General features: G+C 42.0%; 1 protein-coding gene across 1 annotated transcript; it reads left to right on the top strand.

Annotated features, from left to right (window-relative positions):
* The first annotated feature begins 819 nt into the window (after positions 1 to 819).
* On the top strand, positions 820 to 16,118 carry asb16 (ankyrin repeat and SOCS box containing 16). Its single transcript, XM_068012965.1, has 5 exons — positions 820 to 1,135; positions 9,193 to 9,460; positions 11,235 to 11,727; positions 13,053 to 13,166; positions 15,933 to 16,118. The coding sequence occupies exons 1-5, from the start codon at positions 820 to 822 to the stop codon at positions 16,116 to 16,118; spliced, it is 1,377 nt and encodes a 458-aa protein (XP_067869066.1).
* The last annotated feature ends 11,499 nt before the right edge of the window (positions 16,119 to 27,617 follow it).

Here is a 27,617-nt window from a genome sequence, read left to right as displayed (position 1 = left end):
ACTGGTCAGATATCAGCTGCCATACTGAGAATAATGGAGTCCTTCCAGCAGTGGGATTGTTTCTGTTTGTTGGATTATGTAGAAGGAAGAACTTGCATTCTTATGTCTTATTGGTACCTTTCAGAAACATCCCAAAACACTGCAAATACAATAGGTTATGTTGAAATGCAATAACTGTGAAAGCAAGCATTGCTGCCATTTTGCACACATCAAAGGCGGGAGTATAGTTGCAATTCATTGGTACATTTGTCCCAACTTTTCTGTTCTTGATACACACAGAATCGTTACAGTGCAGAAGGAGGCCATTTGGCCCATCGTGTCCGCACTGGCCACACAGGGCTGGAAACCAGATTGTATTTATATCTGTTGAACGTTCCTTTTTTAGTGTGTGGTTCAGTCCTGGAAATGACTAGAATTGCTATTACTTAAATAAAAGGATAACTTCCCAGCTACAAGTAAAATTTTAATAACGTTTCCAGCTGGCAGTATTTATATTTAGTGGGCAGTTCCTATAGGAGCACTTACATTACAGACGCCTGTAGCTCAGTTAAATTATTTTATCCCATTCTAAATGCTTGAAATGACACTGCAGTATTTACAGCTACGCTGTTGTACCGACCTGTTTATATCCCAGCTGCGTATACTACCAAATTTATCACTGCAGTGGCCCCTGGATGTTTGGTCTTGTGATGATGTTTCTAAATTATTTGCACTCCTGACTCAGTGTTGGTTTTTAGCCAACCCCAAGGGCACAGAGCAGCTGAAGATAATCTGCTTCAAGCTTTGATGAGAAGTTTTAACAGTAACTCCAGTTCCACCATGTTCAGGGACACATTTGCGTTCACTTCTTCCACACTCCGGTCGTTGAGGTTACAAAGGGAGTTGCAGGATCTGGAGGATGAAAGGAGAGCTTTGTACAGGTTTCGTAGAAACAGGCAAACTCCGGCTGTGAGTCAGACTGCATTCAGGGACAGGGAACGGAGAACACGGCCACAGATATCTAGCGATGCTACTGTCCACGACGCTCTGTTCAAAGGAGATTTGGACAAGATCAGAAACATCTTCAAGAGCAAGGACTCAGTAAACGTGATTATAGAGACAGTCAGTCATGAACTGAGCTGGTCCGCAGAGCTAGGTAAGTAAATACTTTTCCATCCTCTACGCTAAAAATTCTGGCGCAAGGTTTAAGTTCTGTGGCTTGTGGCAAAGGTTTATATGAGTTTATCTTGCTTTTCCCTCCATTGATTTTAACCAGAGTTAAGGAGTCTGTTCACGGTGCGTTGATTGTGCCCATTTCTTCTTGCTTCAGACTCCGGCATCCCTCCTGCTCGTCAGACACCTTGTCATCATCGTAAATCAAATTAAAAGCAAAATACTACAGATGCTGGAAATCTGAAATAAAAACAGAAAGTGCTGGAAATAGTCGGCAGGTCCGGCAGCATCTGTGAAGAGAGAAGCAGGGTTAATGTTTCAGGTCAATGACCTTTCATCAGACCCCTGTTCATCCCAGTTGCACCAACATTTAAGCCATTACCCCCAAAATGACTGAATTTTTATTCACTATCTGCTATTATTGTACGTTGATAACATCCTTCACTGGGCTTCCAGATGCAAGGGAGAGCAGAGTTCAGCTTTCTATCCAGTACTTCAAAAGAAAGTGTTTATCCATTATTGTAATTGAACTGAGGAGTAGTCTTCACATTTTTACTCTTTTGTTCTGTAGAGGTGCTGTTGTTAATAATACTTTGTTCAGCAGGAACTTCAACAAGCTCAGAAACATCTTCCAAGATCAAAATATTTCCCCCTCCCATCAGGAATATTATTTGCTTCTGATGTAATAATTGCAGAAGTAGCGTGATGAAAGCAGAGCTGTGCCAAACAGGGGATGCTTCTGTACATTATAATTTTATTCTCAATTTTAAATAAGATGTATTTTAAAATTGCTTCAAAATGACTCAAAATAAGGGCCACTGCCCGCCCCTGCAGACATTTTGCCCATGTGGGGAGACCACCAGGTAAATCCTGGCAGCCTCCCAGCGGGTTCTCGGGGAGGGGGCACTGCATGGCCCACAGAGGGCTCTGGTGGGAATGACCGCCCCTGCGCCCAAGGCACCCCCGCCATAGAAACATCCACCCTCCCATTGCCAGGGCCTGCCCGGCTCCGGCTTTCCCAACGAAACTTGCATGTCTTCGAGGGCGCCTCGGCACTGAGGTCCCCTCTCCCTGCTGAGTTGCCAGCCCTCAGGGTGGGCTGCCATCCTCAGTTGGATGGCGGCCCTAGCGGCGGACTGCTAATTGGCCGCAGCCTGCATTATGCTGCCCCAGGGTCCTGACGCCCGCTGGAGGAGGGTCGCCTTCCACTTTCTCCCCTGATGGCGGGTCTTCCAGCTCCGAGGGAAAAAATCAGCCCATAGGGTTCTTTTGTCTTGGTGTTGGGGGAGAGGTGAACAAAACACAAAGCTGTCTGAAGACACTTTTTAGTTTCATGAGAATGCAGCCAACCAACCATTGTTTTGATTTTAATGTCTAATGATAAACAATTCAGGTCCAGGTTATATGGCTCGTTTGTTATGCCTTTGAATTGTTAATACATGCAAATGGTAATGACTGAGTTCAGGCATTTAGAATGATTTCTATTGTGCCAGATGTCGCGAGCAAATGACTCTACAGATAGAGTTATACAGCACAGAAACAGGCCCTTCGGCCCATCGCGTCTGTGCCGGCCATCATAAACCTATCTATTCTAATCACATTTTCCGGCATTTGGCCCGTAGCCTTGCATATTGTGGCATTTCAAATGTTCATCTAAATACCTCTTAAATGTTGTGAGGGTTCCTGCCTCTACCACCCCTTCAGGCAGTGTGTTCCAGATTGCAACTCTGGGTGAAAATTCTTTTCTACAAGTCTCCTCTAAACCTCATGTCCCTTACCTTAAATTTATGCCCCTTGGTTATTGACACCTCTGCTAAGGGAAAAAGTTTCTTCCTATTTATCCTATCAATGCCCCTCATCATTTTGTATAGCCCGCCCCCCCCCCCCCCTTTAGCCTTCTCTGCTCTAAGGAAAACATTCCTAGCCTATCCAGTCTCTCTTCATAGTTGAAATGTTCCAGCCCAGGTAACATCCCGGTGAACCTCCTGTGCACCCTCTCCAGTGCAATCACATCCTTCCTATAGTGTGGCAACCAGAACTGTAGATAGTACTCCAGCTGTGGCCTAACTTGCATTTTATACAGCTCCATCATAACCTCCCTGCTCTTATATTCTATGCCTTGGCTAATAAAGACAAGTATTCCATATACCTTCGTAACCACCTTATCTACCTGTGCTGCTGCCTTCAGTGATCTATGGACAAGTACACCGAGGTCCCTTAGACCCTGTCTACTTCCTAGGTCCACCAACCATTGTATATTCCCTTGCCTTGTTAGTCCTCCCAAAATAAATCACCTCACACTTCTCAGGAATAAATTCCATTTGCCACTGCTCTGTCCATCTTACCAGCCCATTGTCCTGTAATCTAAGGCTTTCCTCCTCACTATTTACGACACTCCCAATTTTCATGTCATCTGCGAACTTACTGATCATACCTCCTATATTCACATCAAAATCATTAATATACACTACAAACAGCAAGGGTCCCAGCACCAATCCCTGCGGTACACCACTGGGCACAGGCTTCCAATCGCAAAAACAACCCTCGACCATCACCCTCTGCCTCCTGCCACTGAGCCAACTTTGGCTCCAATTTGCAAAATTGCCCTGGATCCCATGGGCTCTTACCTTCTTAACCAATCTCCCATGTGGGACCTTATCAAAAGCCCTACTGAAGTCCATGTAGACTACATCAACTGCTTTACCCTCACCTACACATCTAGTCACCGCCTCGAAAAATTCAGTCAAGTTTGTTAGACACAATCTCCCCCTAACAAAGCCATGCTAACTATCCCTGATTAATCCCTGCCTCTCCAAGTGAAGACTAATCCTGTCCCTCAGAATTTTTTTCCAATAGTTTCCCTACCACTGATGTTAGACTCACTGGCCTGTAATTACCTGGTTTATCCCTGCTACCCTTCTTGAATAATGGTCCCGCATTCGCTGTCCTCCAGTCCACTGGTACTATTCCTGTGGCCAGAGAGGATTTGAAAATTTATGTCAGAGCCCCTGCTATCTCCTCCCCTTGCCTCACGTAACAGCCTGGGATACATCTCATCTGGGCCTGGGGATTTATCTACTTGTAAGCCCGCTAAAACCAGTAATACCTCCTCCCTTTCAATGCTAATTTGTTCAAGTATATCTCAGTCCCCTGTCCCTGATCTCTACACCTACATCGTCCTTCTCCATAGTGAACACAGATGAAAAGTAATCATTTAAAACCTCACCTGTGTCCTCCGGCTCCAAACATAGATTGCCACTTTTGTCCCTAATGGGCCCTGTTCTTTCCCTGATTATCCTCTTGCCCTTAATATAGTTATAAAATGCCTTGGAATTTTCCTTTATCTTGCCCGCCATTGTTTTTTCATGCCCCCTCTTTGCTCTCCTAATTACTTTTTTAAGTACCCGCCTACACTTTCTAAACTCCTCTAGGGCCTCCGCTGTTTTCAGCCCTCTGCATCTGCCATAAGCCTCCTTTTTTTCCTTATCCAATCCTCTATATCCCTTGACATCCAGCGTTCCCTGGATTTTTTGGTCCTGCCCTTCACCTTTCCAGGTACATTTTGGCTCTGAACACTCACTTTGTCCTTTTTGAATGACTCCCACTGGTCTAATGTAGACTTTCCTACAAGTAGCTGCTCCCAGTCCACTTTGGCCAGATCCTGTTTTATCATATTGAAATCGGCCTTCTCCCAATTCAGTTCCTTTTTCTGGTCCATCTTTGTCCTTTTCCATAACTACCTTAAATCTTAGAGTTATAGTCACTATCCCCAAAATGCTCCCCCATTGACACTTCTACCACTTGTCCAGCTTCATTCCCTAGGATTAGGTCCAGTACTGCCCCTTCTCTTGTAGGCCTTTCTACGTGCTGGCTCAAAAAGTTCTCCTGTATGCACTTTAATAATTCCACCCCTTTTAAGCCATTTGCATTAAGACTATCCCAGTTAATATTGGAGAAGTTGAAATCACCTACTATTATTACCCTATTATTTTTACACCTTTCTGAGATTTGCCTACCTATCAGCTCCTCTCTCTCTCACTGACTGTTTGGAGGCCTGTAGTACACTTCCAGCCAAGTAATTGCCCCCTTTTTGTTTTCAAGTTCTACCCATATGGCCTCATTTGAGGAACCTTCTGAGATATCATCCCTCCTTACTGCAGTAATTGACTCCTCAATCAATAGTGCAATGCCACCTCCTCTTTTACATCACCCCCCCCCCCCCCCCGCACCACCCCCACCCCCCCATCCCCGCACTGTCATGCCTGAAGATTCTATACCCTGGAATATTGAGTTGCCATTCCTGCCCTTCCCTCAACCATGTTTCTGTGATAGCAATAATATCATATTCCCATGTGTTAATCAACACCCTCAATTCATCTGCCTTACTAGAAAGACTTTTTGCATTAAAATAGATGCAATCCAGCCTTGCATTATTCGCTTGTGCCTTAACAGGTCTATATTTGCTCTGCCTTCCAGACTGACTTAATTTCTTTTCTATATTTGGCTGTGCATCACCCCCTACTGTATCTCCACTCTGTATCCCATCACCCTGCCAAATTAGTTTAACCACCCCTCCCCCCCCTCCCCCAACAGATCACCAGGCAATGCAGTTCTGATGAAAGGTCACTGACCTGAAATGTTAACTCTGCTTTTCTCTCCACAGGTGCTGCCAGAGCTGCTCAGTATTTCCAGCATTTCTTGTTTTTATTTCAGATAACCAAGCAACTACTGTTCACATTTCTATTAATTAATGACCACAATAGTTAATATTGCGATTGCCTGATTATTGATATTCATAAACAAACAGCAAAATTGTATTTCTTTGGATTTCTAGTTTCATGTTTTAACTGCCAGTTTCCATGTTGGGGCAACAAAATAGGCTTCCTTGGAACCATTTGTCCATATCCCATTTCATTATAGGATTCGTTCAAAGGATATTGAAATGACCCTTGAAAGATCCAGCACTATATATTGTTTGGCGTTTATGAAATAAATATTGCACTGCTAGTTTCTTGCTTTTTTTTCCTGTGTCTCTAATTGGCCTGCCTGTAAACCAATTCAGCTAGTGGTTTTAACATGAATGTGATGGTCTTATAACATTTTTGTCGACCTGCTTATTTTCTTCCACCAGATTTCTGGGCCACTCCTGATCTACTTGCCAATTTTTCATGCGTTCCTTTCCACTGTCATTTGGCTATCCTCCTTTAACTATTCACACATTTTCTGTGTCTGGTAAATGACTTTCTTTGATTTTTCTTGTTATATATTCTTTTGCTTTAAGTGAGTATCTCTTCTGCCATTTAACAAACTCTTGTTCTCCACCTAAGCACTTTACAGGTTGTTGTAGTTCCTCTGTGGATGATTGTTTTTGTTTACCCTTTGCCTCTGTTCTACTCCTTTCTAAATGCTATTCAGATGTAATATTTTTCAGTTCTGAGGAAAGATCGATACCCAAACTGTTGACTTTTATTCTCTTTCACAGATGCTGCCTGATCTGTTTATTTCCCAGTATTTTCTGTTTTGGATTTCCAGCATCTGCAATATTTTTATTTTTAGATCCAATCTATGTTAATTATAAGGTGCTGCAATTGATGTTGTTGGCTACATTGCTATATTAAATATAGAAACAGGAATGGGAGTAGGCTATTCAGCCCCTCAAGTCTGTTCTGCCATTCAAATAGATCATGACATCTCTATCTCCGCTCCATTTACCTGGCTTTGATCCATATTCCTTGATGTTCTTACCTAATAAAAAGCATCTATCAATCTCAGTCTTGAGCATTTTAATTAACTCCTGCATTCACAGCCTTTCAAAAATGGACGAGAATTCCAGAATTCCACAGCGTTTGTGTGAAAAAATGGCATCCTGATTTCACTCCTAATTGCATCGATGTAATTTTAAGAATGTGCCCACTTCTTCTGGAATCCCACACCAGAAGAAATAGCTCCACTATTTCTATTGAAATGCTTTTTATTATTTTAAACACCTAATCTTCCATATTTTTGAAATTGTCAACATGTTAAAGTGAAAGGTATATTATCTCTTTTAAAGAGGGAGCCTTGCCATCTGTGCTGTGAAACAGGGAGCTTCTTCCCATCCAGACACTCTGAGGGAGTTCCATATTCAGGATCTACTTTGAAACTGGCATCAGGAGTGTTGCTGTCTCTGATGAAGTGAATTATTCTTCCCCAATGGCCAACTTACAAAATTCCTGGTAAAATTGAAGGAATTGTAACCTTTTAGAATGTTCAAATCTACCAATTATCTCCCAATAGCATATAGAAATGTATATTCAAGTAGAGACCAGGGAAAGATGGTTTTAATTCCAATCGACTTTTTATTTCCTGCGGAAAACCCGGTTTATTCAAAATCATTTAAAACTATACATAGCTAAGAAAAAAAGGGACACAGCCTTTAGAATATAATGAAGAGCCTCTTTCCAATATTTCTTCAAGGTTGCTTGGCTATTACTTGAAATAATGTCATTCCTAATAACCATGCATTGGACAACTGGGAGGGAAGGGGAATGCAAAACACTGGATGCCTATTTTTGGCAAAGTTTGGTGTACAGAATAGACTGGCCCTGTATGTATCCTGCAAAAAGAGGATGGGGAGGGAACAATGCTATAATTGGGTTTATAATTTCAAACTTGTTTTTTCTCATTTTACTGCAGTTAAGGGGTTCAAATGTAAAGTTTTGTATAACTCGGTTTTAATCATCTAGCTTCAGGCCCCAGACAAAATTGAGATGATGAATATTATCCTAGGCTTCCATATTAATCTACATAGATGTTAATTGTACATTAATTGTGTTTAATTGTATGCAGGCCATGGGCATTAACTGGGGATTCACTTGTACCCTGTAACAATACACAGATTGGAACAGTAGTTTTTGAGTTAGGAGGTGCATGCTTGTGATGTGTAACTTTGTAAATAAATGCTTATATAAGTGTGTAAAGATTGGCTGCAGTTCCATCCTTCACCTACTGGCTTTCTGGAGTCTAACAATAGATAGTAATGCTATGAGTTTTACTTTTAAAGATGGTAAGCATTAAGTTGTCAGCCTTGGCTCAGCAGTAGCACACTTGCCTCTGAGACAGAAAGTCACAGAAATAAGCCTGACCCAGAGACCTGAGCAAATAATCTAGACTGACACTTCAGTGCAGTATGGCCAATTAAATATCTGAAGGCGAAAACATTGCAGGGATATTGGGAAAAACTGGGGGAGTGGGACTAACTGGATTGCTCTTTGAAAAAGCTGGCACAGACTCGATGGGCCAAATTGGCTTCTTCTGTGCTGCACTGTTCTGTGATTCTATAACATGTATCCCTCAACCAATAATACCAAAGATAGATTATCTGGCCATTTATCTCAATGCAGGAACTTGCTGTGAGCAATTTTGCTGTCGTGTTTCCCTATATTACAATGGTGACTGCAGTTCAAAAGTCCTTTAATGACTCTGAAAGGTGCATTATAAACACAAGCTTTTTTTTAATCTGTGTTGTCTGCAGCACAGAACCTAACGGGAGCAATAAAATAAGTGAGTGGATGATTTTCCATTGTTTTTCAAAAAGTTCATCTTATTAAGTGCAGAAGGAGTGCCAGTTTATTAATAAAAGGGAAAAGAGCAATGGGGAACAGGAAGATGGACTGTTTGACTGAAACCATCCTACACATGAGAAACAGTCAATACATTGTATGATTTCATTGTATTTACCATTCTTAGAACATTGCTATGCAGTTTCTGGAGCATTACTGTGCAGTATCCTTGCTGTGCAATAGTGTAATTACATTTACAGCACTTTTTTCAAACTTAATCTCATCCTGCAGTTCTTCTGTTATTGCTAGAATACCTTTTCAATGTGACATTTTACTGATTGGTATGTACTTACATTCAGGAGGCCTTTTAGTCAAATACATATAGATTTTTTTCCCCTCAGGCAATTAAATAGAATTGTGTCATATGGTTATTTGAGGCCTCACCAGAAATGCTATGTAAAGCACTTTAATGGACATATGATTTATTTTTGTATTGCAGGTCTTTGGTCACTGACTTCCAAACAGAAGCATACGTCTGCACTCCATATCACTGCAGAGCGAGGGCACACAGCTTGCGTGAAGCACCTGCTGGGAAATGGTGCTGATGTAAATGCTGCCCCTGGAGGAGTAACTGCCTTGCATACTGCCTGTGCCAATGGACACACTGAATGTGCCCAGCTTCTGCTTAGTATTGGTGCTAATCCCAATGCAATCTCTGAAGAAGGGTATGCTCCTTTGCACCTGTGCACCAGTCCCCAGACCCTCCTGTAAGTTTATTTCCTGGTTATACATGGTTATGTTGCAGCTGATCTCTAGCACAGTAAGAATTTTTTCCCCTGAGTGCTTAGATTTAGAACTGGGGCATTGGGGAATGTGTAATCTATCTGCTCACAAATATTTTCCAATGTTAAGAAATGAAGTAACGGAGATGATATTAACCCGTTAATTACTATATTTATATTGGTGCCTTGACAATATAAGCATAAGTCCAAGTTTTTATGATTAAAATAAATCTTTAAATGCAAACAGGAACACTGTTATAACCATGGAGCAGTAAGATGCACATTTCCCAATGTTTCCTCACACAAACCAAGACGGGGATGAGGTGATTCCTTGGTAGGGTGAGGAATGGAACACTGCCAGGCAAGTCACCTGCTGTTGCATATTATTTCATGTCAGGGTACAAAGTGACACATGTAGCAAGAACAACAACTCACTTTTATAAAAATGCCTCATCATATTGCCAGGATGTTTCAATGTGCTTCACAGCTAATTAATTATTTTTGACGTATAGTCACTGTCATTAAGTGGCCATATATAGAGCCAATTTTTAAAGATCAAGGTCTTGCAAAGGAGATAAACAAGCAATTAATCTATTTTGGTGGCAGTGGTTGAGGAATGAATGTTTGCTGTGTCACTAGAGGAATTACCCTTCTTTTCATTGAAAAGTGCAAGAGGAACTTTTACATAACCTGAACAGCCAGGGGCCTCAGTGGAAGCAGGCAGACAGGGCCTTGATATAAAGTCCTCTTAAGTAGATGCCACCTGTGACCATGAAGCACTCCTTCAGTACTCCACTGAAATGCCAGCCTAAATTAAGTGCTCAGGTCCTGCAACACAAAAGCGATGATACTACTACTGAGTCAAGCTTGGTTGTGCTTAGTGCCTGGTTAGCTCCTCATCTTTCATCTCACTCAGGGACTAGTGTATAGAGTTCAGCACATGTGCAAAATAAATCTGAACTAAAGTGTGATAAATGAGTGGTAACATTGTCACAAGTGGGATGAGCCAGTCCTCTAATCCTCCATATTGTGTTAGCCGGTCTCTAATCACTGTCCCTTGCATAATCCTGACTTGATGAACTACAACCTGCCCTATTTAAAGTTTGGGCAACTGAGGAAATTTTAAGTTTATTTGGTGAGTTGTCTATGTCCAGTTTGCTGATTTTTAGTTTGGTTATTAACAAATTTGAGTTGCCTTTTGTAGATGAACTTATTGCATGGCGGAGCAGGCTTGAGGGGCCGAGTGGCCTACTTCTGCTTCTAATTCATATGTTTGTAATAAATACAACATACTTACAACACCCACGGATACAGTAGCATAGTGGCTATGTTACTGGACTAGTGACTAGTTCACTAATATCCTTTAGGGAAGAAAATCTGCCGTCCTTACCTGGCCTGGCCTATATGTGTCTTCAAACCCACAGCAATGTGTTTGACTCTTAACTGCCCTCTGACATGGCCTAACAAGCCATCCAGTTGTCTCTAGGGCAATTGGTGATGGGCAATAAATGCGACGACCACATCCTATGAAAGAATTTTAAAAACTGTAAATACAAAATATCAATTGATATATATCAAAGGTCAAGAGATTTTTAAAATAATATCATCTTATTGTTTAGCTGAATAATTGGAACTAAAGAAATATCAATGTGTCAATAAATCAATATCTAATATCAAAATCAGTGGCAGTAATGGAACGTGGCACAATTGAGGAAATATGCATGATACAGGCTTAACTAACTCTCAATGTGTGTTTCAGGTGTGCTAAACTTCTGCTGGAGCATAGTGCCAGAGTTAATATGCAGACCAGAGACCGAGAGAATACTGCACTTCATGTGGCTGCTAAGCATGGTTTAGATGAACATGTGGACCTTTACCTGAGCTATTGTGCCTACAGTCACAAGAAGAACCGAGAAGGTGAAACTGCACTCAATGCTGCCTGCTCGTACGCGGAGAAACCTGAGGCTTTTGGTAGATACTACAGAGTCTGTAAAATGCTGATCAATTGTGGAGCTGATGTGAAAACTGCTGGGAAAAAAAATCACACACCACTCCACAATGCCTGCGGGAATGGACACTCCGGGATTGTGGATTTGTTGCTGCTGCACGGTGCCTCTGTAAATGCCAAGAACTGTGCTGGCTACACCCCATTGGACTGCATTTTACAGGCTGTTGAAGATCACTTGGAACATCATCCAGAGAAAATTGTCTTAGCTCTATTGAACCATGGAGCAGCTCCAGTTGACCCTAAGGTATTCTGACCTTGCAATGAATATGTGATGTGCATTCTGATGTGACCAGAAGGAAGTGGGTCAGGGAGCTGTTAAACACACGGCGCAGTGGTTAGCGGCGCAGTGGTTAGCACCGCAGCCTCACAGCTCCAGTGACCCGGGTTCAGTTCTGGGTACTGCCTGTGCGGAGTTTGCAAGTTCTCCCTGTGTCTGCATGGGTTTCCGCGGGGCGCTCCGGTTTCCTCCCACCTCCAAAAGACTTGCAGGTTGATAGGTAAATTGGCCATTGTAAATTGCCCCTAGTGTAGGTGAATGGTGGGGATGTGGTAGAGAATTTGGGATTAATGTAGGATTAGTATAAATGGGTGGTTGTTGGTCGGCACAGACTCGGTGGGCCGAATGGCCTGTTTCAGTGCTGTATCTATAAATAAATAAATAAAAATAAAATTACGAGGCTGATAAATAATCGACATGGGGGGACAGGCAGGGAGCAGTGGGGGTGGCGCGTGGTAGCATTTTAACCTAACCCGGCTGTTAGAAAGCCAGTATGTTGGGTGCAACTGTAGTTTTACATCTCATCTGAGTAATGTTGGGCAGGGTGTAAAACTGGCATTGCACCTTATCCAATGGGTTTTGTGCCCGGCAGGTTAAGTTATAATTAGCCCCATGGAGTCTGACTAGTGCTGAAAAAATGGTGTGATTATTTGTCATGCATTATAATGCAGTTTTTCCTTTTATATATTTTTTTCCATTCCCTAATCTCCCAAAGGCTCCTTGCTAGCTCTGGTTACATGTGGTCCAATTGCACATTTGTATCTTCTCAAAGTTGCAGTTATCCCTGTCTGAACCTGCTAAGTGCTGGCAGGATATTAAACTGCATAAGGCCACATAACCAAGTTCAATCCAGTCCTCACCTGATGTTCATACATATACATTTCCAGTAAGGGTCGTTGGGCAGAACCCAGGCAATATTTTTTTCCCTCAGTACCCATGGCACTGAGATCAATTGTGACACTCTTGCAGCCACATTGACTGAGAGCAGTTAACCCAGTGCAGATTGTGGATCAAATCTGGGAGCTTGTTGGTCTTTATGGCTCAGCTATTCACTGGATGATTTCACTTAGCCCTCAGTATCTTTTAAGTCAAGCTGCCATAGCATACAAGGGAACCTGAAGAACTCATTGACCACGATACTAATACAATTTGCCTTAATATTATAACACTCTCAATTCAAACAATTGTGCTATTCACTGAATCTAATGTAAGTATGGTAACCAACAGAGCTTGTTGTGCATGCTCAACAGATTGGGACAAGTGTAATGATGCAGAGTTTGTTTATCTTTCAGATACTCAAACAATGTGCAATGTCACCCTGGACGATGGAAGCTCTTTTAAATACCTATGAGAGCATTCCGCTTTGTGACTCTTGGATTGAAGCAGTTCCCCTGGATGTGTGGCAGGTATGTACAGCAGAACAAGATATGAATTAACAATCCCTATATATCCTATAATTACACAGGAGGGTGGCCAAAGAAACTCATTGTTAACTAATTCAGAATAAATCACTAGATGTAACTATTCTGCATCAATTATAAACTCTTAAAAGACTAATTGGAAAACTAAAGTTTATCCCATAGCAATTCAGTTCCCTATAGCTACAAGGTGTGCAGTATATAAACGTTAAGCAATATTAGCTAATTCTTTCAAAGATGCCCTTTAAATCTGAGGATAGCAGCATGAAATTTGGCTATTAAAAGACATTGCAAAATCCATTAAAATAAAAATTGTAGATGAATAGTTTGAGGTAAGTAACTATCTTGATCAAATACTGCTATCACTTGTGTCACAAAGACTCACAACATTTTTAGTTTTGTTTTTAATAAACTTTAAACATGTTGGCCAAATGAGAGGAATAGCCAAGTTTAAATAATAAAATGCAAACATTCAGTAAAATAAATTGACCGGTGTAAAAGTCAATGGCAACATGGCATGAATGAAGAGAAATTCTGCCAAGAAAATGATGGAAGAATGTCTGTTTGTCCCTGTTCCTAATCAACAAATGAAATGTTGTACGTTCCACAGTTTCATTGGTGAGTCATTAACCCATTAGTTAAGATGAATTTCAGGTTCCAAGTTACGTTACTGACCCAGAGATCTTTTTAATTTTAAGGGCTAGGTGTTTCAAAAGATAACACTAATAAAGAACACAATTCATCTGAACATTGCATTAAAATCAAATGGGTCATTTTAATGCAAATGGAGACAAACTTTACAAGACTGAAATCACTGTAGGTATAGGTGGCTCCACTGGCACTGATCTGTAGAGGTAACCCCATTAATGTAAGATTCTCTGAACTGACAGTGTTAAAGGCAACTGATGAGGGAAAATACAAGTAATTTATGGGGTTGATGTGTGTATGGCCAACAATTTGCATTTATGTAGTGCCTTTAAATAATAAAACATCCCACGGTGCTTCACCGGCATATTATAAAACAAAAAAAATGACACCAAGCCTCATAAGGAGATGTTAGGTCAGATTACCAAAAGCTTGGTTAAAGAGGTAAGTTTTAAGAAGTGTTTTAAAGGAGTAAACCGAGGTAGAGAGGCAGAAAGGTGTAGGGAGGGAATTCCAGAGCTTAGGGCCTAGGCAACTGAAAACAAGCCACTCGTGGTGGAATGATTAAAATCAGAGATTCTCAAGAGGCCAGAATTAGATGAGTGCAGATATCACGGAGGGTTATGGGGCTGGAGGAGATTACAGAGATAGAAAGCGGTGAGGCCATGGAGGGATTTGAAAACAAAGATGAGAATTTTAATATCAAGATGTTGCTTGACTGGGAGCCAATGTAGGTCAACGAGCACCAGGGGTGATAGGTGAACTGAACTTGGTGCGAGTTAGGATACGGGCAGCAGAGTTTTGGAGGACCTCAAGTTTATTGACTTCCAAAATGTGTTTGATAAAGTGCCACATATAGGCTGCCAGCAAAATTGAAGCCCATGAGATAAAAGGGACAGTGACAGCATGGATGCAAAGTTGGCTTAGTGACAGGAAACCAAGAGTAGTGATGAACGGTGTTTTACGGAGGTGTACAGTGGGATTCCCCAGGAATCGGTACTAGAACCACTGCTTTGTTTGAGATATATTAATGACTTAGACTTGGACGTAGAGGGCACAATTTCAAAATTTGCAAATGACACAAAACTTGGAGGTATTGTGAGTAGGATAGTGATAGACCTCAAAAGGACATAGACGGGCTGGTGGAATGGGTAGACATGTGGCAGATGAAATTTAATGCAGAGAAGTGTGAAGTGATACATTTTGGTAGGAAGAATGAGAAGAGGCAAGATAAAATAAAGGGTGCAATTCTAAATGGGGTGCAGGAACAGAGAGACCTGGGGGTATATGTGTACAAATCGTTGAAGGTGACAGGGCAGGTTGAGAAAGTGGTTAAAAGGCATACATGATCCTGGGCTTTATAAAGAGATGCATCGAGTACAAAAGCAAGGAAATTTTGATGAACCTTCATAAAACACCGGTTTGGCATCAATTGGAGTATTGTGTCCAGTTCAGGGCACCACACTTTGGAAAGGATATGAAGGCTTAAGAGAGGGTTCGGAGAAGATTTACTTGAATGGTTCCAGGGGTGAGGGACTTCATCGTGGATAGATTAGAGAAGTTGGAGTTGTTTTCCTTGGAGAAGAGAAGTGTTTTAAGTTGAGAGGAATTTCAAAACCATGAAGTAGACAGAGTAGATAGAGAGAAACTGTTCCCATTGGAGGAAAGGTTGAGAACCAGAGGATAAAGATTTAAGGTGATTGGCAAAAGAAACAAAGGCGACATGAGGAAAAACTTTTTTATGCAGCGTGTGGTTAGGATCTGGAATGCACTGCCTGAGTGTGTGGTGGAAGCAGATTCAGTTGTGGCTTTCAAAAGGGAATTGGATAAGCACCTGAAGGGCAACGAATTGCAGGGCGATGGGAAAAGAGCAGGGGCCTGGGTCTAGCTAAGTTGCTCTTGCAGAGAGCTGGCATGGATGCGATGGGCCAAATGGCTGCCTTCTGACAGACACTGATTTCACCCCCACTGATTGGTGTCACTTCCTCACTATCCTATAAATTTTACCATTCTGTAATGTTTCCAATATTCCCTATTTACCTAATGTGATAATACTCACAGGGTTTACAGAATCAGATATATGTGAGATTTTATTTTGCTTTTTTACAGAAACATCAAGTTTTCTATGAATCCATAATACAAATGAACAACAAACCTCGTTCTCTTCAGCATCTGGCACGCTGTGCTTTAAGGAACTATCTTGGACCTGGATGCCATTCAGTCATACCACAGCTCCAACTTCCAAATAGTTTTAAGGAGTTTTTACTGTTGAAATTTGAAGGCTATGTCAAGTGAAAAAGCTTAGAATCTTTTGTTACATTTTTATAATTTGTTGATTGAGTCCTCTGGGTTAGCTGCAATAGCTAAAATGTATTGTGATTTACTTTGGAATTTTAAAAAAATTTCATAATCTGTCAAATTTGTTACACCTGTTTGTTAGCTAACATGGGAAAGCTGGACTAGTCGATCATAGAAAAGGAAAATTCTCCTCTGCTAAAGGAATCGACTCCTTCCCTTGCTGAGTTTCAGTATCATGGGTTCCAGTTGTCATCTAGTACCTCACACAAAGTTAGTTTATTCATTCATGGTATGTGAGTGTCACTATTAAGGCAAGCATTTATTACCCATCCCTAAATGCCCTTGTGGTGAGCTGCCTTGAGCCGCTGCAGCCCACGTGGTGTAGGTACACTACACTGCTGTTAGGTAGTGAATTCCAGGATTTTGACCCACTGACAATGAAGGAACGGTGATCTAAGTCAGAATAGTGTGTGATTTGGAGGGGATCTTTTAAGTTGTGGTGTTCCCATCACCTGATTAGACTTTTTCATAGCAATTTGAAACAAATGAGTGGCTTGATAGGAAGTCACAGGTAGGCCAGACTGGGTAAGGACACCAAGGCCGGAATTTTACATTGGGCGGGAGTCCTACCAGACAAAAAGTCGGAAGCGAGTCCTCCTCAGCTGGGCCTGGGGAGCCACGCCGGGATTTAACACTCCCCAGGCCCTTAATTGGCCTCGGGCAGGACTTCCACTTCTCTGAGGCAGGAAGTCCCGCCGAATGGAGCTGCCGGCCAATCAGCGAGCTGGCAGCTCTCCGTCTCAGCAGTGCCACGGGGAGTGGTGGCCACTGCTGGGACTGCACCCAGGCACAGCAAGAAGAGAGACGATGGCCCTGGAAACAAAGGTAAGTTTTTGGGGCCTCGCCGGGGACTATCAGTCGGGTCCCGGTGAAGCAAAGGGGGTCAGTTGGAGGGGGGAGTCACTTTATTTCAGTGGGGGCAGTTGGGACTTTGGGGGAGCCCTCTGTGGGGCACGTGCCTGATCAAGAGGGGCCCCCAGCCCACAAGGAGGTGGTGGGAGGAGGCCCTTAAGTGGCAGTTAATTGGCCACTTAAGGGCCTTGATTGGCCTCGTAAAATTGCAGCGGGGTGGAAGGAGTGGTGCCCAGCTGCCAACAGACTGCTCCTGTAGTGGGCCGTAAAACTCCAGCCTGGATTTCCTTCCCTAAAGGGCATTAGTGAACCAGATGGGTTTTAAAGATAGTCCAGTGGCTTCATGGTCACTGTTACGAGTTTTTTTTTTTTTTATTCCAGATTTAATTGAATTTAAATTCCCTAGTTGTCATGGTGGGATTTGAACTCATAGCTACAAATCTCTGGATTAGAAGTCGAGTAACATAGCCACTATGTTAACATTCCTTAGTGGCAGTCAAGTGACATTTGTTCATGTGTGAACTTTGCCAGTGAGAATTAAACTGTGTAGACCTTACAGTTGAGCCTAACTCTGACCTCCCCCAGCTTCTACACACACAAACTAATTATGTTTAGTGATAGGTTTAGGAACCCTGACTTAGTTTTTCTTCCTTTTCCTAACTCATGATGTTGAACGTATTGTAATACCCCTACTCTCCTGGCTGAAATCAACTAAATCAGCACCGATTAGGAATCAAACTTGACACTGAGGTCTTTTCAGTTGGTCTTTTGCTACAGTGGTCTTGGATGTGTCTCACACTCTTTAATTGACTAGCTTGTGTTGATGCGAGAGGTCTCATTGACCATATGAAATGATGTATATCATCTATCACCAATATACTTAAGAGAAATTCATACATCAGTCCCTACAGTTCTCAGTTACTGGTGTGACAAATAGTGCTGTGCCTACTGTACTGTGTTTGCCAGAAGTATACAGTTTACCTTTGTGGCTCTAATGGAGAGAGATTGCAGAACTCAGTGGTACAAAGGGACCTGGGTCTCCTGGTACATGAATCACAAAATGCTAGTATGCAGGTACAGCAAGTGATTAGGAAGGCAAATGGAATGTTGGCATTTATTGCAAGGGGATTGGAATATAAAAGTAGGGAAGTTTTACTGCAGTTGTACAGGGCCTTGGTGAGACCACATCTCGAATACTGTGTGCAATTTTGTTCTCATTTTAAAAAGGGTATAATTACATTAGAGGCAGGTCAGAGAAGGCTCACTTGACTGATTCCTGGGATGAAGGACATATGAAGAAAGGTTGAACAGGTTGGGCCTTTACCTATTGAAGTTTAGAAAAATGAGAGGTGATCATATTGAGATTGAAACATATAAGATCCTTAGTGGACCTGATAGGGTGAATACCAGGAAGATGTTTCCTCTTGGGGGGGGGAACTAGAACTAGGGGACACAGTTTAAAAATAAGAGGTCTCCCTTTTAAGACAGAGCTGAGGATAATTTTTTTTCCTCTCAGAGGGTCATTAGTCTGTGGAATTCTCTTCCCCAGAAAACAGCAGAGGCTGGGTCATTTAATTTATTCAAGGCTGAGTTAGATAGATTTTTGATAGACAAGGGAGTCAAGGGGGGGGTGGGGGGGAGACAGGAAAGTGGAGTTGAGACTGCAATCAGATCAGCCATGATCTTATCGAATGGCGGAGCAGGCCTGAAGGGCCGAATGGCCTACTCGTGTTCCTAATATTTTTATTTGTACTTAACACATAGGCAGACAATTTATGGTAATAAATTGGAAATTTTAGCACTGTGATGGGAGCCTCACTGGCAATGGGGAAGGGTTGCAAAATTCAACCTCCAACCTTGCATGCCCAATTCACATTTTGTGGGAATGAAGAGGACTTGCAGCAGACAGGGACAACCCACACGACCCTACTTTAATTATGCATATCAGTTCCACGCTGAATTTCATGTATTAAGGTGAGGATCTACTCCCAGCTTGCTGCTCGCCCATATAAAATAGGCACAAGATGAGAAATGGCCTGGCCTGTTCTAGTAAGTATCTTGAGATAGGTTGCTTTTTTTGATTCAATATAGAAGACTTTTTTTTGCAAGTGAACATTTCTTGCTTTTACATTAAACATCTTACATACTTTTTTTTTCTCCTACATTTTGGATTTTTTTTTGTTGAAGCTCTCATTTTGCTAAGACCTCTTTAAAGTCTTGGCATTCTCAGCTAGCTAAGTAGGGAGAATTAGAATCCTATTCGCATTCCTATAGTGTGCCATGACTGGCATGAGAAGTACCAACTCATGAGGGTACGTCTTTAGTTACAAAAAGAACTCTGGGTGGGAGACAATATTGTTACGGCCACGTGGTGTGACGTAGGTGTCTCCCCCTGTTCAACTCCCCACCTGACCGCAGCAAGTGTATTTCTATTAGAGTTTAGCCCCTTGGTGTTTTATTTTTACAAATAACCAGACAGTGACAGGTTTTCTTGTAGGTTTTAAAAAACAAAACGTCAATGGTTTATTAATCGATATGCCTCATCCTGTAATTGTCGCAACCGTGTCCACTCATGCATTCGCTTGCACGCACGCATGCACACACACAAGAAGAAACAGGTAGAAAACGGAAAGAAAAAGGTGTTTTTTATTGGGGGGGGCGGGGGTGGACAGGTTATGATAAACCTGTTGAATTCTCTTGAGAATCAAGTTCTAGATGGATGCAGGCCTGAGATGATTGTAGATTTCTCTCTTGATTGAAAGTTCTGTTGAAGATGGTAGGTTACTTCTAGCTCTAACTGCTGTACACTGTAGATGCCGGATTCTTTCAGCAGGGCACTGTGCTTCCTGGCTTGGCTGGAACTCAAGCTGTTACAAATAGTTTCACCTTCTGCATCAGTCTGTGTCTCACTCTCTGGCTGTCTTTTTTTTTGAGGTAAAGCTGTGTCACCTCTCACCACCTGATAGGAGACATTCTCCTCTCTTCCCCATGGTGATTGCATAATGGTCCAGGACATGACTACTTCACACCTCCTTTTGTTTCAGAAGAAGTCATTCAATTCTGGAAGGTTTTTAAGGATAGGTGTAAGATGGGTTCCATTAACAACTTATTGGCTTTGAAGATTTGTCCTTTGTCTTTGTCAGACCGTTTGAATATACAAAAGGTCAATCCCCTTTTCTTCAGTGGCCATTTTGGACCATTGTTCACTTTTTAAAATAAAGGTTCATTTTTTAAAGACAAAATCCATTTTTCATTACTCTTCAGAGTTAGTCCATGATTGTCGGAGCATCGCACTTCTGGTGTGCGTGACAGTATGTTTGCTTTTCCGGGAGAGCAGCAGCCCTTTCAGAGCTGCCGGCTTGCCCAGTTTTCCAACTTGCAGCCATACGTTCATATGTTTTACATGTGCAGGGAGTCTATTTCTAACAAAGGGCAGCAATTGCCTTGGAAATCTCCATGAAATCAGCTCTTCCCACTGTTGCATTTAGTAAGTTTGGGTTTGTTGCTCAAGAAAACCTGCAATAATCTCCTGATACTGTCACGTATTACAGTCTAACTCACTCCCAGTTATCCATTATTTCTATGGGGAATTACTATCTACATGAAGTATTTCAAGAAATGGTTTACAACTGAATAGCTAGGTCAGAAGAATATTTTCAATAAAATATAAAGCTTCCACTGCACCTTATGTGTGTTTTTATGGAAACATTTCCTTTATGGAGAAGCACAAGGATTATAAAACTAACCCAAGTAACACATGCAATTAAAGATTCATGTAAAGCATGTAATCAAAACTGTCATAAGTAAAGATTTCTGAGAAACATTGCCATCCAGCATTTCAATATTCGATTGTGTTTCAGAGCTGGAGCGTAATATGGGATAAAAACAGAAAATGCTGGAAATACACAAATCAGTATCTGTAAATAGATATTAACCTGTCCTTTCTCAGCTTGAAGATGCTTTTGGAGCTATAATATATAGGTGTGTAGATCATATTATTCACTCCAGTGGTTTATAATCTCTTTCTTTAATGAAGGAGCTGTGATACTGACTTGTGGGTGTTAGTTAAATATAACGAAAAATACAGAGTTACAGAAAGGACAGTAACTAAGACAAAGCAAACACAGAATAGAGTAACAAGGACTATCAGAAAGAACTGAATAAAGGTAATTGACAAAGAAAAAACAAAGAAATAAATAACATTGACTGACAATGAAACACAAGTAAAAGAACAGAGAATCAAGACTATAATACTCCAAGTTTAAATAGGACATAAGTCAGCAAGTCTTAAATGGAATAACAGCTAAAAATAGAATAACAGTTGTACAAATGAAGAATGCAGAGTAACAAGAAAAAGAGTACAATTTTCTAACACAAAGAGCAGAGTAATTGGGATAAAATAATTAACATAGGAAAATGCAGTTACAAAAGCCTCCTTTACATAGCACAAGACCCAGGCCAGTGTCACAAGTATAGCTTCTGATGCATTAATGTCACACAGGTAGCTACAACATGAAAGTAAACTTGTTGAGGTTCGCTAAACTCGAAGGCCAGAAAGGTCCCTTTTTTAACTGGATCTTCCTGGCTGCTGGCAAATCCCCCCAACCAGTTTTCATTCAAGTTGTTGTCAGCTGCACAAGACCCAGGGGTCGGAGGCCATCGCCATTAGAATGGGACTGAACACAATATGGAAACAGCTAAAGATTTAGCAATCCGACACAAGGAAAAGGCCCAGCACCAGAGACCAAAAGAGTGAATCAAGACACAACAGTTAACTTTGAACAATAATGACATATATGGAAAAATACAGTAACAAAGAATATCAAGGAGAATAACGGGAAGCACCAAATCTAAAGGTTAATAAATGCAGAAAGAACGATTAAGGATTTGGATTGGTGTTGTTCTTTTGGTAAAGCACTGGTTTACATATTACATAAAATTCCTTTATGTGTGATTTTATCACCAGCCTTACCTTGTTTAAATCAATGGGATTAATGACAGTTATAGAATAACATAAAATACACAAGTCAGTATCTATAAATAGACATTAACCTGTCCTTTCTCAGCTTATGGAAATAAATGTATTAATCAGCAAAAAAAACCCTAAGAAGGAATGCAAATGTCATTTATATCAGTACATTTATTTAAACCCTACAAAAACAGCCTAAAGTAGCCATTTCTACCAAAATGTAATGTTTTACTATCTAGATGCAGTTCATTTAAGTACTGCTTTTTCATCTCAAGCTTTTCTGCTTTGTTTACCTTTTTCTGTTTTAGTCAGGTACAGAATAATGCAGAGCATTCTACCACAAAGAACAGAAAAAAATCACAAAGTAACAATCAGTTTTTGTTACCCCCAAAAAACCTTATTCATAAAATTTGTAAAAATACATAAGTTCAAATTTGACATTGCATAAAGTGCAATATAGATCAGTTTCTTTCAATACAGTACATGAGGTGCCTCAGTACACCAGCCGTTATAGGTTATATTTGCAATGTGCACTTACATTTCATGTCAAATATTCTCTGCTGCCTACAGCCCAAGGGATTTTACACGGGTTCCAGCCACTTGGTATACTGTGGGAGGAGGGCATTACAGCAGCCTTTCCCTTTCCTCATTGAGCTTTTGCAGCAGCTGCCCCAAGCTTTAGAGCATTCGTCAGCACATAGTCCTGGACCTTAGAATGTGCCAGACTGCAACACTCGGTTGTCAACAGCTCTTCATTCTGAGAGAACTTTCTCTTTTACAAAAATATACTTTATTCATAAACTTTGTAAAAATACTTTACATAACAATTCAAATTTGACATTGCATAAAGTGCAATACATGGGGTGCCTCGCTACACTTGCCGTTACATGTTATATTTATAATGTACATTTACATTCCGTGTCAAACATTCTCTGATGCATACAGCCCAAGGGGTTTTACATGGATTCCAGGTCCTCGGTATACTATGGCGGGAGGGCCTTACACAGTGGCCTTTCGCCATTGAGCCTTTGCAGCAGCTGCCCCAAGCTTTTGAGCATTCCTCAGCATGTAGTCCATTGATAAAGTATTGTAACTAGCTGACGGGGTATCTACTCCTTTCTCCATTGATATTGCTAACCGCTCCACGCTTTGTCTTACACATTATTGTGAAGTTCTTGGCCTGGCCTTGCTCTTGAGCAAATGTGTTGGAAATATGAGCTGGACATACAGCCAACAAAATGGGAACTCAGTGATGCCATTGATTCTCCAACCAGCGGAAAAGCCCCTGGGAAGGACAGCATTAGCCATGAAATAATCAAGAGTGCCAAGCCTGCTATACTCTCAGCACTACATGAACTGCTATGCCTGTGCTGGGACGAGGGAGCAGTACCTCAGGACATGCGCGATGCCAATATCATCACCCTCTATAAAAACAAAGGTGACTGCAGTGACTGCAACAACTACCGTGGAATCTCCCTGCTCGGCATAGTGGGGAAAGTCTTTGCTCGAGTCGCTCTAAACAGGCCGAGCGCGTCTACCCTGAGGCACAGTGTGGCTTTCATGCAGAGAGATCGACCGTTGACATGCTGTTCTCCCTTCGTCAGATACAGGAGAAATGCCGCGAACAACAGATGCCCCTCTACATTCCTTTCATTGATCTCACCAAAGCCTTTGACCTCATCAGCAGACGTGGTCTCTTCAGACTACTAGAAAAGATTGGATGTCCACCAAAGCTACTAAGTATCATCACCTCATTCCATGACAATATGAAAGGCACAATTCAACATGGCAGCACCTCATCAGACCCTTTTTCTATCCTGAGTGGTGTGAAACAGGGCTGTGTTCTCGCACCCACACTTTTTGGGATTTTCTTCTCCCTGCTGCTCTCACATGCGTTCAAGTCTTCTGAAGAAGGAATTTTCCTCCACACAAGATCAGGGGGCAGGTTGTTCAACCTTTCCCGTCTAAGGGCGAAGTCCAAAGTACGGAAAGTCCTCATCAGGGAACTCCTCTTTGCTGACGATGCTGCTTTGACATCTCACACTGAAGAGTGCCTGCAGAGTCTCATCGACAGGTTTGCGGCTGCCTGCAATGAATTTGGCCTAACCTTCAGCCTCAAGAAAACGAACATCATGGGGCAGGACGTCAGAAATGCTCCATCCATCAATATTGTCGACCACGCTCTGGAAGTGGTTCAAGAGTTCACCTACCTAGGCTCAACTATCACCAGTAACCTGTCTCTAGATGCAGAAATCAACAAGCACATGGGAAAGGCTTCCACTGCTATGTCCAGACTGGCCAAGGGAGTGTGGGAAAATGGCGCACTGACATGGAACACAAAAGTCCGTGTGTATCAAGCCTGTCTCCTCAGTACCTTGCTCTATGGCAGCGAGGCCTGGACAACGTATGTCAGCCAAGAGCGACATCTCAATTCATTCCATCTTCGCTGCCTCCGAAGAATACTTGGCATCAGGTGGCAGGACCGTATCTCCAACACAGAAGTCCTCGAGGCGGCCAACATCCTCAGCTTATACACACTACTGAGTCAGTGGCGCTTGCGATGGCTTGGCCATGTGAGCTGCATGGACGATGGCAGGATCCCCAAAGACACATTGTACAGCGAGCTCGCAACTGGTATCAAACCCACCGGCCATCCATGTCTCCGCTTTAAAGACGTCTGCAAACGCGACATGAAGTCTTGTGACATTGATCACAAGTCATGGGAGTCAGTTGCCAGCGTTCGCCAGAGCTGGCGGGCAGCCATAAAGGCGGGGCTAAAGTGTGGCGAGTCGAAGAGACATGGCAGTTGGCAGGAAAAAAGACAAAAGCGCAAGGGGAGAGCCAACTGTGTAACAGCCCCGACAAACAAATTTTTCTGCAGCAGCTGTGGAAGAGCCTGTCACTCTAGAATTGGCCTTTATAGCCACTCCAGGCGCTGCTCCACACACCACTGACCACCTCCAGGCGCTTACCCATTGTCTCTCGAGATAAGGAGGCCAAAGAAGGTGCCTGGCACACACGGAGGCACGCGGAGGAGCAGAGGACATGATGCATATGTGGCTGCCAACAGTTGGCAGCAGCAGCGGGGTGGGTGGGGGATGGTTGATGGAGAACAAAAACAGCAGAAGATAAGGGGAGCCCAACAACAAAGCTACCCTGGCTGGAGAGATTGTTTCCATGAGGGATGGGTAGGAATTAATGGAAGGGATGGCGATGGCATGGGAAGCATTGTCAGACTGGGATGGGGATGGCATGGGAGGGATGGAAGGAATGGGATGGGAATGGCATGAGAGGATAGCATGGGAAGGATTGAATGGCATGGAATAGGGATGGCATGGGAGGGAGGGGATGGTATGGGAGGGGATGGCATGGGATAATGGAATTGGTTAAATGTGACAAAATGGCTGGGACAATTATTTGATACAAATTATTATTATAAAGCTATCCTTTGTGCTAAAATGAAGATTCACTAGATTTGAATGAAAAAGTTTTAGAAAAGCTATCAGGTGAATTAAAAGAATATGTCAGCATTGATTCTATGGGCACAGAAGGTAACAGTCTATACCCTCCAGAGTTTCTACACAGTCTAACTCCAATGGGCATGCCACTGCACAAACCTGGACTCAAGGAAGGAGCAGTTATAATGTTGCTATGGAACTTGAATCCTAAACAAGGACTTTGTCTTGGAACAAGATTGGTAATTAGGAAGCTGTTTTCTTCGATGATAGATGCTGAAATTATAACAGGCAGATTTCAAGGAAATAGAGTGTTTATTCCTCAAATAATATTGGGTCCATCGGATGTAAACCTGCCTTTTCAGCACAGGAGAAACAGTTCCCTATTAGACTTGTATATTCTACGAGTATAAACAAGTCACGAGGCCAGTGTCATGCATGGAAGAAGCCATGATGAAATAAACAATGAAATGCACGAATTATGAATTAAAAAAGTCAACTTGAAAACAAAACCACAAGAACATGGACACTTGTACCACAGTCAAAATGGAGTAGCAGTTACGTGACCCCCTCCTGCACTGGAAATCAACAAAGTCTACAAAGATGGAACTCATTAACCTTGTCTGAAATATTTCTGAGGAGAATCCCTTTGAAATTGAAAGGAGCACTATTGCATATTAATGACCCTCATCAACATGAATGAACTAACAAGGGATTCTGGAGACAGACTGACTCACAGCCCAAACCAAAATGAATAAGAGTGAAGTAGCACCGTGTTACCAGAATGGTCCCCATTCAGATATCAGTCGATAGCCATGGTTATCATATCCTGGCCCATGGTGCGGTCACACTAGGGGAGAGGGCCATGTGTCTCCTAACAGAAACTCTAATGCGATGGATTTTTACCTTAAAAAGGTAGCCCTCTAGGGAGTGACGGGAGATCAAGTCAACACCTTCAGAAAGCAGTCCAGTCAGAGGCTGTGCAAGAGATCCAGCCAAGCAAGAAGAACCCTGCCGAACAATAACTGAACAGCCACTGCGACAGAGACTCCATTGGTGAAGGTAACAACATCCACACCACCAGCTTTGTGCTGAGTTGTAACCACTAGAACTCTACAACACCTTAACAAGTTCAAGACTATTAGTACCCAGGCCTGCACCTTTAAAAAGACTTTCCATCTAAAAAGATTCAACAGGATTACTGTAAACCATGAACACTTACCTCACTCTGGACTACCCTTTTCTCCCTATCTATCTATTCTTGTATGTGTGTGTGGGTGATGTTGTGACCATTTCAGGAATTGTGCAAAAATAGTTATCTTTCTTCTTAGCCTACGGGAAAACCTGTCATTTGTCTGCTTATTTGACCTGAAAGACACTCGGGCTCGTGCATCATTTTTAACAAAACACAATTGCGGTCAGTTGGCAGGTGAACAGTGGAAACCACACACACTCCTTTCTACCTGTCCATAACACCAGATGCTTAACAAAATTTGTATTTATGTTCCGAGGCCTGTTTTTACACATTGACAGCTTTATGTAGTTTTTCCAGAATGAGAAGTTTTGATTCTGTTAAAGTCTTTGGTGAAAGAATAACTAGAAATCCTGTATTTAAAGCAATACTGCTACAATAAACATACTAATTTGCTCGCGAATATTTTGCGGGTCTCTGCTCATACAAGGTAATTGCACTTCAGCAGTATACAAAGTGCTCACTGAATACGTGTTTCTGCCTGAAAAATTTGGTGTACTAAATGCACTATGAACTATGCTTTGTAAGCACTTTTTGCCTGATTTAAATGATTGCTGGATTTTAAGGTGGGGGGCGGGGGTTGGTTTAAGTGGAGAGGAATGTAACAGGAACCAACAACCAATGGGAACAAAACACACCTTAAGGATCGAGTGATTTTATCCAATAAGTAGCTGAGATATGCAGACCAGGGAGACGGCAAGTTCAATCCTTGGTCTGTGCTGAGTTAGCTGATATTAGCTCCCAAATTGTATCCAGTGATCCTGATCGGAAGTACATATGTTTGGACATTGGATAAGAGCAGAATTGTGTTTATTTTCTCTTGAAAAAAGGCTGAGGGGTGACCTAACAGAGATCTTTAAAATTATAAAAGGATTTGATAGAGTGGATACAGAATGTTTCCACTTGTG

The sequence above is a fragment of the Heterodontus francisci genome, chromosome 33 (assembly GCF_036365525.1).
Source record: "Heterodontus francisci isolate sHetFra1 chromosome 33, sHetFra1.hap1, whole genome shotgun sequence".
In the NCBI taxonomy this organism is placed as follows: Eukaryota; Metazoa; Chordata; class Chondrichthyes; order Heterodontiformes; family Heterodontidae; genus Heterodontus; species Heterodontus francisci.
This window is presented reverse-complemented; position numbering and strand designations above follow the sequence as displayed.